Source organism: Oncorhynchus mykiss, chromosome 8 (assembly GCF_013265735.2).
Source record: "Oncorhynchus mykiss isolate Arlee chromosome 8, USDA_OmykA_1.1, whole genome shotgun sequence".
NCBI lineage: Eukaryota > Metazoa > Chordata > Actinopteri > Salmoniformes > Salmonidae > Oncorhynchus > Oncorhynchus mykiss.
The window spans coordinates 23483499-23501768 of record NC_048572.1 but is presented as its reverse complement, the minus strand read 5'-3'; the positions used below and the strand labels follow the sequence as shown (position 1 = coordinate 23501768).

Genomic DNA, 18270 nt, shown 5'->3' with positions numbered 1-18270 from the left:
CCAGGATCTGCTGAAACCGCCAGCCAGCCAGGTTCTGGTAGTTTCTACTACCTGCCTGGGCTTCCTCTCAGTGCTGAGCTTCTTCTCAGTGCTGAGCTTCCTCTCAGTGCTGAGCTACCCATCTGTCCCGAGTTACCTCTGTCCCGAGCTGTCCCTCTGTCCCATGTTATCATTGTGGTGGGTAACCTATTTAGGGACGTTTAGGAGGGGGATTAAAACTGTCATGGAGTGGGGTCCACGTCCAGCGCCAGAGCCGCCACCGCGGACAGATGCCCACCCAGACCCTCCCCTATAGGTTCAGGTTTTGCGGCCGGAGTCCGCACCTTGGGGGGGGGGTACTGTCACGCCCTGACCATAGTTTACTTTGTATTTTCTATGTTTTGATTGGTCAGGGTGTGATCTGAGTGGGCATTCTATGTTACATGTCTAGTTTGTCTAGTTCTATGTCCGGCCTGATATGGTTCTCAATCAGAGGCAGGTGTTTGTCATTGTCTCTGATTGGGAACCATATTTAGGTAGCCTGGGTTTCACTGTGTGTTTGTGGGTGATTGTTCCTGTCTATGTGTTTTTCACCAGATAGGCTGTTTTAGGTTTTCGTTACGTTCTTTATTTTTGTAGTGTTTGCATTGATTCGTGTTTTACGTTTGTTCATTAAAACATGGATCGCAATCTACATGCTGCATTTTGGTCCGACTCTCCTTCACATACAGAAAACCGTTACACATAACTAGTACCTGGGCCACTTGCTTGACGGTCAATAACCATGGATACATGTATCTGTAATTAGACTAAGACAGACTGGGTGTAGCCTCCATCTGGCTCTGGGGAAACAGATACTGAATAGAAAAATGATCAAATAATAACAGTGACTCAGTCAGTGAATGGCCCCAGCAGAGAACAGCGCAGTAGTTCTTTTAACAGGGTCCCGAGCCGCTCCTGTGTCCTCTCCTTTCAGATGTGCCTGATATGAAAGGGATCAGTGGGCCTGGGCTCCACAGCCCTCATTAGGTTCAGTGGAGGATAGTGTGGAGATCAATGTTATGTTGATGCTACGTGGTGCATGCAGTGTGCCATTCCACTGAGAAACTGGAAATCATTACCATACAGATCCCATTACTCTTACTGCAGCTTCTCTAACTCCACACTCCAGATATGGTACAGTGGCATCGGTACAAAGACAGATGGACCTATTGCCAGCCCAGCAACCCCTCTTGACAATTAGGAGATGAGGAAGAGTTGAAGATTAATGAGGATTGGGAATAAAGGAAGGATTATAACCCAAATTGCTAAATACAGTGGCTTGCAAAAGTATTCACCCCCCTTTGCATTTTTCATATTTTGTTGCCTTACAACCTGGAATAAACATGTATTTTTTTTTGGGGGGGGGGGTTGTATCATTTGATTTACACAACATGCCTACCACTTTGAAGATGTTAAAAAAAAAAAAAATTGTGAAACAAACAAGAAATAAGACAAAAAGACTGAATACTTGAGCGTGCATAACTATTCACCCCCCCCAAAGTCATTACTTTGTAGATCCACCTTTTGCAGCAATTACAGCTGCAAGTCTTTTGGGGTATGTCTCCATAAGCTTGGCACATCTAGCCACTGGGATTTTTGTCCATTCTTCAAGGCAAAACTGCTCCAGCTCCTTCAAGTTGGATGGGTTCTGCTGGTGTAGAGCAATATTTAAGTCATACCACATATTCTCAATTGGATTGAGGTCTGGGCTTTGACTAGTGTCACACCCTGACCATAGTTTGCTTTGTATGTTTCTATGTTTTGTTTGGTCAGGGTGTGATCTGAGTGGGCATTCTATGTTGGATGTCTAGTTTGTCTGTTTCTGTGTTTGGGCCTGATATGGTTTCAATCAGAGGCAGGTGTTAGTCATTGTCTCTGATTGGGAACCATATTTAGGTAGCCTGTTTTGTGTTGGGTTTTGTGGGTGGTTGTCTCCTGTGTCAGTGTTTGTACCACACGGGACTGTATCGGGTTTTCACGGTTCTTGTTTTGTGGTTTATTCATGTATAGTTTCATTATTAAAGAACCATGACTTATAACCACGCTGCATTTTGGTCCGCCTCTCCTTCCCAGGAAGAATCTCGTTACAACTAGGCCATTCCAAGACATTTAAATGTTTCGCTTAAACCACTCAAGTGTTGCTTTAGCAGTATGCTTATTGTCCTGCTGGAAGGTGAACCTCCGTCCCAGTCTCAAATCTCTGGAAGACTGAAGCAAGTTTCCCTCAATTTTCCTTTCAAATGTTTGGGGAGTCTCCCACATGCCTTTTGGCGAACCCCAAACGTGTTTGCTTATTTTTATTTAAGCTCTTCCGTAAAGCCTAGCTCTGTGGAGACAACGGCTTAAAGTGGTCCTATGGACAGATACTCCAATCTCCGCTGTGGAGCTTTGCAACTCCTTCAGGGTTATCTTTGGTCTCTTTGTTGCCTCTGATTAATGCCCTCCTTGCCTGGTCTGTGAGTTTTGGTGGGCGGCCTTCTCTTGGCAGGTTTGTTGTGGTGACATATTCTTTCAATTTTTTTATAACAGATTTAATGGTGCTCCGTAGGATGTTTTATAACCTAACCCTGATCTGTACTTCTCCACAAATTTGTCCCTGACCTGTTTAGTGAGCTCCTTGGTCTTCATGATGCCGCTTGCTTGGTGGTTTCCCTTGCTTAGTGGTGTTGCAGACTCTGGGGCCTTTCAGTACAGGTGTATAGAGACTGAGATCATGTGACACTTACATTGCACACAGGTGGACTTTATTTAACTAATTGTGACTTGAAGGTAATTGGTTGCATAGCAAAAGGGGACTCTCAATGAATCCATCCTAATTGAGGTGAAGAGAGGGGAGTAGGCCTAATAGTTTGCTAATGAAATGTCTTTCTAAAGTACATTATGTATCATTTTCATCAACATACATTGTGCACTTTTTTATAATTACACTGTCTTAAAAATATTGTTCTAATGATTACCCTTACAAAAATGAATTTGTTGCAGAAAATTTGGTACAAACTAAATAGTGTGCCACAGAATGTTGCCAGAAGTTTGCCACTCGCTGCACTTGACACCAGGTTTAAGAACTTAGCCTTCAGTGATGCCAGAGCAATTGATGAGGCTCTTCAAAAGAATAACCTCAGCAGCAGGGAGGGACAGCCCCAGCAGTCAACTGGCTCAGGCACCAGGGCAACAGGAAGAAGAGGGATCAGATGGAGCAGAAGCACCAGCAGTAGTGCCACTAACATCTGCTGTTTGGATGCTGTTTGACGAGAGAGCAACTGGGGATGCAGCACGAAGGAATCCCTCAGCAGATGCCATAATGGAGGTCCGACCAGTTGACTGCTGGGGCTGTCCCTCCCTGCTGCTGAGGTTATTCTTTTGAAGAGCCTCATCAATTTCTCTGGCATCACTGAAGGCTAAGTTCTTAAACCTGGTGTCAAGTGCAGCGATTTCTGATAGCACGTGATTATATTCCATTCTGTCCATTGATGGACACCCTATGTTCATCAACTCTGTCACATTTGCTTCTCTCTGGCAGCTGGCTGTGATTTGCTGCAGACCCTTATACAGGAGTATCATTTTTGAGGCTGTCACATGGCTGAAAAGAGAGAACAGTAACTTATTAGTTCAGGTTCATGTTTGGTCTACTGATACTGCATTCTCATCTACTGCTCATATACATATATAATACTGGATTAAATAATGATGTAGTAATAACTGCTTACTCTACCTCTCTCCACTGATCTCCACAGTGACCTGCTCAAAGGGTTCCAGGACTCTGCACACCTCCTCCACCACCTCCCATTCCTCTTGGGCATCAACAGGTGCATTGACAATGGCCACGGGAGAGATGATGGCATCCTGTGACTCAAGAAACCGCTTCAACATGTTGAATTCCACTTTGTAGTGCAGTCTTGTTTAGGCCTCAGCTCAGGCATCCCCATCTGGCGTTGTGTAGACTTTAGTTTTTCAGCACCTACTGTTCTCCTGTGGAAATATTCCACAGCTGCTTTCAGTTTGTCCACAGTGGGCTTCATCACCTTCAGAGCATCTCTTGATTGTGTGGGAAAGACATGGATGATGGGTCCATTTAAACATTTTCATGGCTTTGGTTATGTTAGCTGCACTGTCGCTAACAGAACAGACCACTTTTCCATCTACTTGCCATTCTCTGGCCACTCTCAACAGTTGCTCTACCAAGTTCTCTGAGGTGTGTCTGTCGCTGAACTCAAAGCAGTCCATAAGACAGCTGGACATCGAAAGATCTTCAATGAAGTGACATGTAACTGACATGTAAGAAGTGATTACCTTTGATGTCCAGCAGTCAGTGGTAAGGCAAACTGCAGTAGCTTTTTGGCCTATATTATTTTATTTATTTTTTCGTTCTTTGAATTAGTTAATTATATTCATTTAAATCTTTTGATTATTCATATCTTAATTTTTTTATATTTTTATAAATAGATTTGGCTCTTCTGATATGCGAGCCAGCTCCCAACGTTCATCTACAAGAGTCGGCTCTTAGAGATCTGTTGGAAATCTGTTGGAAAACGGAAGCCAAGCTATCTAGCTTGCTACCTAACAAAGTTGTACAGTGAGTGAGTAACTTATTAATTAAGCTTCCCAATCAACTTTAACATTTTATTAGCTAAATTATGCCTAGTTAGCAATATCATGTTTTATGGGATAGGGTGAAAAACATTTTGTTGATACCAGTTTCAATCTGTCAGTGCCACTGAAATCAAATCAAATGTTATTTATCACATGCGCCGAATACAACAGGTGAAAACCTTAACGTGAAATGCTTACTTACAAGCCCTTAACCAACAGTGCAGTTTTAAGAAAATAAAAGTTAAGGAAATATTAATTAAATAAATTGAAGTAAAAAAAGTAACACAATAAAATAACAATAACAAGGCTATATGCAGGGGGTACTGGTACCAAGTCAATGTGCGGGGGTACAGGTTAGTCGAGGTAATTGAGGTAGTATGTACATGTAGGTATGGGTAAAGTGACTATGCATAGATAATAAACAGTGAGTAGCAGCAGCATAAAAAATAAATAAAGGGGGTCAATGCAAATAGTCCAGGCAGCCATTTGATTAATTATTCAGCAGTCTTATGCCTTGTGGGTAGAAGCTGTTAAGGAAGGCTTTTGGACCTAGACTTGGTGCTCTGGTACCGCTTGCCGTGCGGTAGCAGAGAGAACAGTCCGTGACTATGGTGGCTGGAGTCTTTGAAAATTTCTAGGTCCTTCCTCTGACACCACCTGGTAAAGAGGTCCTGGATGGGAGGAAGCTTGGCCCCGGTGATGTACTGGGCCGTACGCACTACCCTCTGTAGCGCCTTACGGTCAGATGCCGAGCAGTTACCATACCAGGCGGTGATGCAACCAGTCATTATGCTCTTGATGGTGCAGCTGTATAACTTTTTGAGGATCTGGGGACCCATACCAAATCTTTTCGGTCTCCTGAGGGGGAATCACGACTGTACTGGTGTGTTCGTGCTTGGCCACGCAGTTGTGGGTGAACAGGGAGTACAGGAGGGGACTAAGCATGCACCCCTCAGGGGCCCCTGTGTTGAGGATCAGCGTAGCAGATTTGTTGTTGCCTACTCTTATCACCTGGGGGTCCAGGATCCAGTTGCAGAGGGTGGTGTATAGTCCCTGAGTCCTTAGCTTAGTGATGAGCTTTGGGGGCACTATGTTGTTGAAAGCTGAGCTGTAGTCAATGAACAGAATTCTCACATAGGTGTTCCTTTTGTGCAGGTGGGAAATGGCAGAGTGGAGTGCAATTGAGATTCCGTCATCAAATCCCTGCGGCAGTATGGTGGAAGAATCTGCTGTTCTTCCCCTTGAGCAAGGCAGTTAACCCCCAACAACAACAACAACTGCTCCCCGGGTGCCAAAGACGTGGATGTCGATTAAGGCAGCCCCCCCCAATCTCTCTTATTCAGAGGGGTTGGGTTAAGTGCGGAAGACACATTTCGGTTAAATGCATTCAGTTGTGCAACTGACTAGGTACCCCCTTTCTCTTTTGCAGCGGAGGAGTTAGACCAGGAAACCACAGGAGGTTGGTGAGACCTTAATTGGGGAGGACGGGTTCATGGTGATGGCTGGAGTGGAAGAATATGAAAGACTTACACACAGTGAGTATTCTGTAAATGCCACCTTTTTTTATACACGAGGGAAGGTCCTCGGGACACACGTGGATAGGACTGTGGACACACCAAGCGATACATAAAGCTTTAGCCGGGTCTTGCCAGGTACATGTTGAAAGCATTGTTGTCTATTTTGAAAACTGATTGTTAAAAGGAATTTTTAATTGATTGAATACTTTGTGCTCGAGAGGACAGCCCAGATGACTGAGTTGTTGAAGAACAACCTTTAGCTTACAAACAAAGTTGCAGATTACATGAAGTAGACTGCGATCCAGTGGGCTCAGAGGACAAGACAGAATGGGGCCAAGACAGTCTAAATAGTTTGAGAGGATTTGCGTCTGCTGGATACACCAGGCATGGTGGGTTTAATTGTTTACAAAAGCATTTGCTGTGATTTACTAGCCTGGCTGAGGCGACCCACGGGTCTCAGCGCAGGGAGAGGAGGCTGTTTTTTTAGTGCGCTCATAAATTGTGCGACAGGGTTTGATTGGTTCTCTCAAATGTTTTTTTTCCTTGGGTTGAGACCTCCCATTGTTTGGATTTGAATATCCAACCATTGTAATACAAGGGGGCGGCGTTCGGGTTTGAGTGTGGCTGTATGTGCGGGTGTTTGAGTGAGAAAGACACAGACGAGAGCCAACCAGTAAAAGCACAGCCCCCTTCATTATTGTCACATTGAGCCGAAAATATCAAAGAGCCATTCCAGACTGAAGTCAGGAGGACTTTGAAAGTTAGGTGTTAGCCAGACTAATGATGAACTGCAATGAAAAAGTAATTGCTTCGATGCCTCGGGGAAACTCACTAAGAACTGGATCGCTGTCTTCAAGGACAAAAAAATATTACAGGCCCAAGATCTTCTCTTTGAAGTGCAGGCATAGTTAGAATTGACCCTCCTGGTGGTGCCTCAGATACTCATTAATTTGTTGCCTGAAACAATCAAGTTATTCACTAACCATTCTTCTCTCCATATACACAAGGTGACATCGCTTTAAGACTTGATGGAAGGAGCAAGTGCTGTAAGTCTGGCAGAAAGACCCACCTTCGAAGAGACCTGAACGTCCTTCATTGACTTGCGGCCTGGACGTTTAAATAGTGGATAGGCATAGGGAGATGGTGAAATTAGATGATAGCATTTGTAAACCTTGAATGAAAGGAACAGCATTCCAAAATTGGTTAAATGCACACTCCAAGACATTGTTATGTAATTGAACCTATGAGCCTAAGCCCCCAATGAATGGAAGATGTAGGCATCAAACAGGGATTGGGTGTTTATATTGATGTTGAAGTGTAAATGGCTATATAGTATAAAAAAAATGATGGTGTGAGATGGCATTGTCAGTGTGTCTCCAAGCTTTGCACAAGTTCTCATATTCTAAAATCGAATGATTTCTATCTAACAGGATGGGACCAACATGGTTGATTAACTGCACCAGGCGGAGGTGACCAGATCCTACCCATTTGTGTTAGCTCTTGGGGACAATTGTCTCTGCACACACGTGTTTACAGTCATTAGTGGACAGGCATTGGAGCATGGTACATTGCTTGGGGCACTGGTTGTGTGTTTCAAGTCCTATTATGTGTTGGATATCAACTTTTATACAGACCACAGTATATCAGGAACAGAATCCCCCGCAGTTAGACTGTTGAGAGCAGGGGTGGAAGTACGGTCCGGCGTCCAGTAAAATAAATATTGGGGGTAAACTGTACCGGTAAAACATGAGCCTATCACAATGAATACAACATGCCCAAAAAACTAAAGGCTATTAGACCATTATTTACTATTACTGCATGTCAGCCACATGAAACATTAGTGAATTGACTGGAAACCAGGTGGTATACGCTCCAAATTGAGTTGTGGTTTGAGGAGAACACTTACATTTTGTCAAGGCGGAGATGCTCTCGACAAGGCGATGAGGAGATGAGTGGCCTAGACTGAGGCGCACGTGGATAACAGTGGATGCATCAATTCAGGCTACATGTGTAGGTCTAATAACAATAGCAGAACTTCATTACACAACAAGTAAGTGTTTTGTAACAGATGTCAATTTCCATTCATCAAATTGCGGGTGCACAGTTCACTGTTGAGGTTTGGATGCTGAAATTATTTTGTGAGTGAACGAATGTGCTCGAGTAGCCTGCAGGAGCGCCTTTGTTAAGTGATTGTTTTACAATCAGATGAAAAACATATTGACTGGTTGTGTTAATGTCACTTTAAAAGGTAGAGGCGCCGTCTCTATAAGGCTATGGGAAGCTAAGGTTTCCGTAAAATAAATTGAATTGCAAAAATTATATAGCCTGATTAGCTTGCTCCTGTCTATACAGAAATAAATACAATCATTCAAAATAGGCTACTACACCAGAAAGCATGATTTGGCCACAGAGCATCAATAGCCTCTTTAAAAAAGTTGTGGATTGTTTTAAATCCCATAGCCTACAGTCAGATGGCCAGTGGCGGTTCTAGCTTGTATGGCTCCCTGTGCGAACCCCCCCACCAAAATAAAAAGCACCATTCTGCACTAACTGTCATTTTTATTCAGACATTTGGAACAACACAAATAAATAATCATAACAAAGACGAATAGAAACAAAATGTAGTATATAAATACAAATAAAAGTTAGTGTAATAATTTGATTCTATTTCCCTATTGCTAACAAAAAACACAAATAAAACTAAATTGCATGAATCCTATATCACACAAATACACAACTAGAATAACACACTTATAAAGAAGAGAACCTGTGTATTGCACTTCAAACAAAAAACACACAAACTAAATTGCACAACTGCCATCTAAACCCTGACCTTTCTTGCCTTCCTTGATGCAAAGTCATCAATTACATCATCATAAGAAATCTGCCCAGCAATTGCATGGTTAATACTAATGACAGCAAGGCCACTAAGGCATTCCTGTGACATGGTGGACCTCAGGTAGAATTGGATGAGCTTTGAAAAGCTCCTCTCTGCTTCAGCTACGGTCACTGGAAGAGGAAGACAAATTCTGAGAGCAGTCCACAAATTTGGATACATTTCCAAGAGCTCCCTTTCGTGTATAAATATCAGCAGCTCAAGCAGGGTCATGGTCTTCGATGGCAAGTAGTGGTGCAACGGATCACAAAACTCATAGTTCGGATCGGATCACGGTTTTGAGTCACGGATCGGATAATTTTTCCGGATCAGAAAAAGAGGGAGACAAATAACTTTGCTTTCCATTTATTACTTAAATAACACTTTTCAATGTTTAAATAAAATATTCAATACTCAATTGTTAAATTAAAGCCAATGTAAACTGAGATTTTTGGATATAAATATGAACTTTAATCAAACAAAACATACATGTAGTGTGTAACAAAGTCCTATGAGTGTCATCTGATGAAGATCATCAAAGGTTAGTGATTAATTTTATCTTTATTTCTGCTTTTTGTGACTGCTTTCTTTGGCTAGATAAATGGCTGTGTTTTTCTGTGACTAGGTGCTGACCTAACAATTGTTTGGTGTGCTTTCGTCGGACACTTAAAATCGGACACTGTGGCTGGATTTACAACAAGTTTATCTTTAAAATGGTGTAAAATATTTGTATGTTTGAGGAATTTTAATTATGGGAAGTTTTAGGTTGTACCTCACTTGGTCCTCTGCAAACTAGCTGTGTCTGAATTCTGTCAGTCAGAACTGAAGGCCTTTCAGCAGGGTCTGTAGACAGTGATTCATCCTCAGCAGCAGGATTTGGTGGGGATGCTGCTACAGGCATTTCTAATGGAGAGCACATGGGTATTAGTTTACACACGTTATTCACATTATTTATAGTGGTGGAACATCCCACATACAGTGGGGTAAAAAAGTATTTAGTCAGCCACTAATTGTGCAAGTTCTCCCACTTAACTTCTTCGATATAGGGGGCGCTCTTTTAATTTTTGGATAAAAAAACGTTTCCGTTTTAAACAAGATATTTTGTCACGAAAAGATGCTCGACTATGCATATAATTGACAGATTTGGAAAGAAAACACTCTGACGCTTCCAAAACTGCAAAGATATTGTCTGTGAGTGCCACAGAACTAATGCTACAGGCAAAACCAAGATGAAATTTCATACAGGGAGTGCCCCAGATTTTGAATGCGCTGTGTTCCAATGTCTCCTTATATGGCTGTGAATGCGCCAGGAATGAGCCTACACTTTCTGTCGTTTCCCCAAGGTGTCTGCAGCATTGTGACGTATTTGTAGGCATATCATTGGAAGATTGACCATAAGAGACTACATTTACCAGGTGCCCGCTTGGTGTCCTCCGTCGAAATTATTGCGTAATCTCCAGCTGCGTGCATTTTTCCATTTGGTTCAGAGGAGAAACAAAACTGCCACGAATGATTTATCATCGAATAGATATGTGAAAAACACCTTGAGGATTGATTCTAAACAACGTTTGCCATGTTTCTGTCGATATTATGGAGTTAATTTGGAAAAAAGTTTGCCGTTGTAATGACTGAATTTTCAGGTTTTTTTCTTAGCCAAACGTGATGAACAAAACGGAGCGATTTCTCCTACACAAATAATATTTTTGGAAAAACTGAACATTTGCTATCTAACTGAGAGTCTCCTCATTGAAAACATCCGAAGTTCTTCAAAGGTAAATGATTTTATTTGAATGCTTTTCTTGTTTTTGTGAAAATGTTGCCTGCTGAATGCTAGGCTTAATGCTATGCTAGCTATCAATACTCTTACACAAATGCTTGTGTAGCTATGGTTGAAAAGCATATTTTGAAAATCTGAGATGACAGTGTTGTTAACAAAAGGCTAAGCTTGTGAGCCAATATTTATTTCATTTAATTTGCGATTTTCATGAATAGTTAACGTTGCGTTATGCTAATGAGCTTGAGGCTATGATTACGCTCCCGGATACGGGATTGCTCGACGCTAGAGGTTAAAAAGATGAGAGAGGCCTGTAATTTTCATCATAGGTACACTTCAACTATGACAGACAAAATGAGAAAAAAAATCCAGAAAATCACATTGTAGGATTTTTTCTGAATTTATTTGCAAATTATGGTGGAAAATAAGTATTTGGTCACCTACAAACAAGCAAGATTTCTGGCTCTCACAGACCTGTAACTTCTTCTTTAACCTTTCTGATCTCCCCATCCCGGATCCGGGATCGTGAATACAGACTCAAGCTCATTACCATAACGCAACGTTAACTATTCATGAAAATCGCAAATGAAATGAAATAAATATGCTAGCTCTCAAGCTTAGCTGTCATCTCAGATTTTCAAAATATGCTTCTCAACCATTGCAAAACAAGCATTTGTGTAACAGTATTGATGGCTAACGTAGCATTTAGCATTAGCATTCAGCTGGCAACATTTACACAAAAAAACAGAAAAGCATTCAAATAAAATAATTTACCTTTGAAGAACTTCAGATGTTTTCAATGAGGAGACTCTCAGATAGCAAATGTTCAGTTTTTCCTGAAAGATTATTTGTTTAGGACAAATCGCTCCGTTTTCTGCGTCACGTTTAGCTATGAAAAAACCCCTGTATCCAGGATTGTGTAAATCTATCAGCAAGCTCATTAGCATAACACAACGTTAACTATTCATGAAAATCGCAAATGAAATGAAATAAATATGCCATCTCTCAAGCTTAGCCTTTTGTAAACAACACTGTCATCTCAGATTTTCAAAATATGCTTCTCAACCATAGGAAAACAATCATTTGTGTAAAAGTAGCTAGCTAGCGTTAGCATTTAGCGTTAGCATTAGCGTTAGCATCCAGCACGCAACATTTCAACAAAAACATAAAAGCCTTCAAATAAAATAATTTACCTTTGAAGAACTTCTGATGTTTTCAATGAGGATACTCTCAGTTAGATAGCAGATGCTCAGTTTTTCCAAAAAGATTCTTTGTGTATTAGAAATAGCTCCGTTTTATACATCACATTTGGCTACCAAAAAAAATCCGAAAATTCAGTCCTCAAAACGCGAACTTTTTTCCAAATTAACTCCATAATATCGACTGAAAACATGGCAAACGTTGTTTAGAATCAATCATCAAGGTGTTTTTCACATATCTCTTCATTGATACATCGTTCTTGGACACATGGTTTCTCCCCTATATCAAATGGAAAAGTACGAGCAGCTGGCAATTGCGCACCGAATTCCACGCAGGACACCAGGCGGACACTTGGAAAATGTAGTCTCTTATGGTCAATCTTCCAATGATATGCCTACAAATACGTCACAATGCTGCTAAGACCTTGGGCGAACGACAGAAAGTGTAGGCTCATTCCTTGCGCAATCACAGCCATATATAAGGAGACAATGGAAAACAGAGCTTCAGAAATTCTGCTAATTCCTGGTTGATGCATCATCTTGGTTTCGCCTGTAGAATGAGTTCTGGGGCACTTACAGACAAAATCTTTGCAGATTCTGAAACTTCAGAGTGTTTTCTTTCCAAAACTGTCAAGAATATGCATAGTCGAGCATCTTTTCGTGACAAAATATCGCGCTTAAAACGGGAACGTTTTTTATCCAAAAATGAAATAGCGCCCCTAGAGATCTAACAGGTTAAGAGGCTCCTCTGTCCTCCACTCGTTACCTGTATTAATGGCACCTGTTTGAACTTGTTATCAGTATAAAAGACACCTGTCCACAACCTCAAACAGTCACACTCCAAACTCCACTATGGCCAAGACCAAAGAGCTGTCAAAGGACACCAGAAACAAAATTGTAGACCTGCACAAGGCTGGGAAGACTGAATCTGCAATAGGTAAGCAGCTTGGTTAGAAGAAATCAACTGTGGGAGCAATTATTAGGAAATGGGAGACATACAAGAACACTGATAATCTCCCTCGATTTGGGGCTCCACGCAAGATCTCACCCGGTGGGGTCAAAATGATCACAAGAACGGTGAGCAAAAATCCCAGAACCACACGGGGGGACCTAGTGAATGACCTGCAGAGAGCTGGGACCAAAGTAACAAAGCCTACCATCAGTAACACACTACGCCGCCAGGGACTCAAATCCTGCAGTGCCAGACGTGTCCCCCTGCTTATGCCAGTACATGTCCAGGCCCGTCTGAAGTTTGCTAGAGAGCATTTGGATGATCCAGAAGAAGATTGGGAGAATGTCATATGGTCAGATGAAACCAAAATAACTTTTTTGGTAAAAACTCAACTCGTCGTGTTTGGAGGACAAAGAATGCTGAGTTGCATTCAATGATCCCAAACACACCGCCCGGGCAACGAAGGAGTGGCTTCGTAAGAAGCATTTCAAGGTCTTGGAGTGGCCTAGCCAGTCTCCAGATCTCAACCCCATAGAAAATATTTGGAAGGAGTTGAAAGTCCGTGTTGCCCAGCAACAGCCCCAAAACATCACTGCTCTAGAGGACATCTGCATGGAGGAATGGGCCAAAATACCAGCAACAGTGTGAAAACCTTGTGAAGACTTACAGAAAACGTTTGACCTCTGTCTTGCCAACAAAGGGTATATAACAAAGTATTGAGATAAACTTTTGTTATTGACCAAATACTTATTTTCCACCATAATTTGCAAATAAATTTATAAAAAATCATACAATGTGATTTTCTGGATTTTTTTTCTTCTCATTTTGTCTGTCATAGTTGAAGTGTACCTATAATGAAAATTACAGGCCTCTCTCATCTTTAAGTGGGAGAACTTGCACAATTGGTGGCTGACTAAATACTTTTTTGCCCCACTGTACATAATAAAATCATCATTGTTACCTACAAAATGGAAACGTACAACTTTGCAAAAGGGAGAATTTTTTTTATAAGGGATACACACGTGCGTGCGCACAAACACACCTGAAGAATCCTGCTGGGGAGAAGTGGAAGTGAATGGGTCTTCATCCTCATCCTCAGGCTCAGACAACATTTGTGAAGTCACCTGTGTGGCTGAGGAAATGGATGGTTCCTCATCCTGAGGCTCCGAGATCATTTCTGAAGAGGCCTGTGTGGCTGAGGAGATAGATGGCTTCTCATCCTGGCCAGTGCCAGAGGGTGCTCCAAAATATTTCAGAAGTGCCCCTGAATTTGCATTGGAATACAGTATATGAGTGACACCCTAAATCCATTTGTTGCACAATTAAATATACATGTCATTATGCACAATTTATCAAACTTTCAGAATAGGAACCAAATGAACCATACAACATCCTTGGCCAATTCTAGGCATAAGACACCCCAAAAGACGCAATATATCACAAAAGATACAATATATCAGCATAATATATACGTCTTAAGATGGCCTACAGCATTGGAAATTCCCCTTACTGAGCTCAGGACTTAGTCAACACAATACAATGTGCATATTCACCTTTATGATGTCACCTCAATGAAAGTGAACCAAATCAATGGTGTGCTAGTTAGGTTGTAATCATTTTGCTGCAGGTTACACACATTATCATGATGAAACTGTGTGAAATTACATCCAATGTTATGTAAGCTAGTTGGACAGAAAATGGAATGTTGTCACCCTATGTGTAATAGCATAGCAAGTAATATAGACTAACAAACATAAGTACTATACTAGCCTACTTCATTACATGCATAATATTATACTCATAAAGAGATGACATAGCTGCATACCTTTATCTTTTGAGTGTTTCTCCTCTTCTTTCCTCTTTTTCCTAAACTGGGCACCTGATGGCTTAGACCTCTTCTTATCCATTTGTGTTGATTTGGCACTCGAGCATCAGTACATTACCCATCCCCCAACACTGTCAACCAAGAGTCAAAACTAAACCAGTTCACCTTGGTGGTGTGCAGACTGGTTTTATATTATTCTTAACGATTTCCAGCAAACCAGAAAAAAAAGAATATGTCTGTGAAACTATATATTCACAGTATTATGAATGAATTGTGGTTTATTTGGTAGCATTTCGTAGTGTGACTACCTCAATGAATGGATGAGCCATGAGTGTCTCTCTGATTCAGAGGGGTTGGGTTAAATGTGGAATGCATTCAGTTGTGCAACTGACTAGGTATCCCCTTTGTTTTAATATCTTTAAACATTTGTATGATTAACATATATAATGACATTTTTTGTTCAAGCTGGGCTGAAGCACATTCCTCTACCCTTTTATCCTATCACAAATATTTATTTTAAATAGAAATGCTACATTTTGGAAATTGTGAAAAGTGCTTTATAAGTAATGACAGTCATTAGTCCATGTCCTTCAAACGTAATATTTTACACTTGTTAACTGTGTAAAAATGTTTTGACTCTACCAAAATATAGAACATTGTGTGTGCTGTCACCGAAGATACTGTAGCTGAAGTGTGTCAGTGAATGTGAATATCTATGGATTTGCTCTGGCACAGTCTGATAGACAGATCTGTGTTGATACCACTTAGGACAGTGTAACACACACAAATGCTTTGTTTTTATCAGATTGCAATCTGAGTGTGCACATCAAGTTCAGCTGTTTGGACTGTTTTGTTCATGAAATAATATAAATACATTTTAAGATTTCATTAGTTATGATTGATTGTTATCTTATGAAATAAAACATACTTAGACAATAGGGCTTTGTTTCAATGTGCTATTTAAAACCTATATATATTATTGTACATTGTGGACAATTCTCTGATGTGATGTATTTTCTGAAATGCAGGCAAAACAAATTAATTATTTAAAATTCAACACTGTACCTTGATTGTGTGTAGGAAAGGGAGGGGCTGGGATGGTAGGGAAATAAAAAATGTGTAAGCAAAATTAATTGCTTTCAGTGTCCTGATTTTGTTTGTTTTATGTTCTCTGATTGTTTCAGTGCATGCATTCAACAAGCGTTGGACAAAGGACTTCCACAGGGCTGCCATCTCCAAAGTTCACTAAAAAGGCAATAGTTCTGAACTGGGTTTGTTTTTGTTTTTAATTCATAACATTTAATTATTTTTTAAACTTCCAATGGTTGAAATCTATTGCTCAGTTATCACTTGGCTCATGTAAATAATTATGTAGTTGCCCCTTTAAACATCCTAAGGTCAACATCCCCAAAGTTTTCCCATTTCTCTCATGTAAATGTTGAAGCTACATAAAAACATTAACTAAACAATTTATTTGAGAAATATCCAGTCTTTGCTCTTTTCTGAAAATCTGAAAAATGTTCTCCACAAGTTTCCCAGAATTGTTTGCCAGTAGTTCGCAAGTTACAACAGATTGCCACAAAGCTAATTTAAAATGTGAAAATATGAGTATGCAGCAAATTTGTGACAAATTGGCCAAAGGTTTGCCTCAACTGTTGCCATAAGCCTGCCTTTTGGGGGTTTGTATCACTAATGTGTATTTTGCTTTGTTTAAAGCTATAACCTCTCTTGCATCACTGGCAAAGGAGGGAACATCTCACCAGAGGACTGGTTCGCACCATGCTGTCCAAACTCCCGAGGTTGTAAACTTTACCAAAAGAGACACTTCTATCAGCTTTACTGTCTCGTTTTCTAAAAATGTTTAGGCAACTCCTAGCTCAAACATTACAACAACGCCACATGCATCAGGGGTGTAATCATTACGCCGATTCTGTTGCTACAAAACGTTTTGCAACAGAAATCGTTAACTGCAAACGGAAAACGCAAACGAGAGTTTCTATTGGACAAATTATGGTAAGTCCCTCCGTTTCGTTCCATTTGCTCTGTTTGCATCCATTTGGTTCTTAAACAGTAAACGGTTTCCGTGATGAATACACCCCAGAAGAGCATAATGGTAAAATACAGTGATAATAAAAACGAAGTTCTGATGACAACAAAACGTGTGCAAAAATTATGCAAGTATCACATTCTAAACAGTGCCATATATGCCCACTGTACGTTTTCGACAGTGTTACTACAACACATGATGTGATTAAAAAGTAGCAACATCATAGTGTAAACTCACCTAAACCAGGTACAAATGTGTTGAGAAATAGGCATAATACAGCTACTGGGAATGGCATGTATGGAATAGCTGCACGCAAAGGTCCTTTCTTCTCTCTTACTTGGACCACAACTCCACTGGTCGAAGAAGTAACTCCCTTCTCATTCATTTCGGTGTCTTTTTGGTCCATGTTGAGCGTAAACAGGCAAAGTGTGAAATATGTATTACTGTTGATTCTCTATCTGTCAAAGACTCCCTTCCGCAACACCGGATGAGCACACCTCTCCAAAAATGACCAACTGCATGAAGTGGACTGTGTGCACGTAAGCGGCGCGCAAGTACTTATGATGGGTAGTTCGCAAACGAAAGGCTCTTTTTAAACGGCTCTTTTTGTTGGGAAACGAATCGCATCCGTGAAAGAGCCGTTCATTTGACTCACTGATTTGCATACTGCTACTGCTGCCTTTTGAGCGCGAGACATTACATGTATATATTATAAAAAACATTATCTGAAGATGGTAAATCCTCACCGCGGGAGCAAAAGGTAGTGTTTTTGCAAGCGATTTCATTTCGTCATATACATTTTTTTATTTTAACTCACATTTCACAATCTGACATAACGGTATGCAACGTTTTATTGTTTACATTAGACTGTTTATATTTTTCATATTTTTTTTAGCACTGTGCTACTGAACAAAGAGGCGTTCATAAGGTAAACGGAGCCAAAAGATCCGGCTCACTAAAAAAACTGGGAATGCCCATCACTAACAAGCACTGAGCATCTGGTCCTTTGCACAGTTTAACTATTTCTTATTTATTTATTTATTTTTATTCAACCTTTATTTAACTCGGCAAGTCAGTTAAGAACAAATTCTCATTTACAATGACGGCCTACCAAAAGGCAAAATGCCTTCTGGGTGGATTGGGGCTGGGATTAAAATAGTTATATAAATATAGGACAAAACACACATCCCGACAAGAGAGACAACACAACACTACATAAAGAGAGACCGAAAACAACTAGGCTGGTCTCATAGACTAAACGTAACATAATAAACAACATACACGACACTCAAATTAGCATGATATGTTACATTTGGTATTGTTACACAAGACAGAAGGTTACTTAAAATGCCCACACCAGTAGAAATCCACTTGTTTGAGCTGGAAGACTATGGCCAGAGCTTACCCATGATGTTGCACAATGATTTAAGTCAATAAGTCATTATTTTAATCAACGTATGATATTGGGCT

General features: G+C 40.7%; 1 protein-coding gene across 4 annotated transcripts in view; it reads right to left on the bottom strand.

Annotated features, from left to right (window-relative positions):
• LOC110529640 (protein stum homolog) overlaps positions 1 to 17361 on the bottom strand; it is a 36851-nt gene extending 19490 nt beyond the window's left edge. For 2 of the 4 annotated variants that reach the window (XM_036985059.1, XM_021612023.2), the window contains exon 1: positions 17038 to 17361. In XM_036985059.1, the coding sequence (XP_036840954.1) occupies positions 17038 to 17206 (169 nt within the window). In that variant the 5' untranslated portion in view covers positions 17207 to 17361. Of the gene's footprint in view, positions 1 to 8655; positions 9138 to 9661; positions 9907 to 13970; positions 14193 to 17037 lie in introns of those variants that run through there. The other 2 variants (XM_036985058.1, XM_021612022.2) reach the window with 2 other exon arrangements.
• Positions 17362 to 18270: the final 909 nt, after the last annotated feature.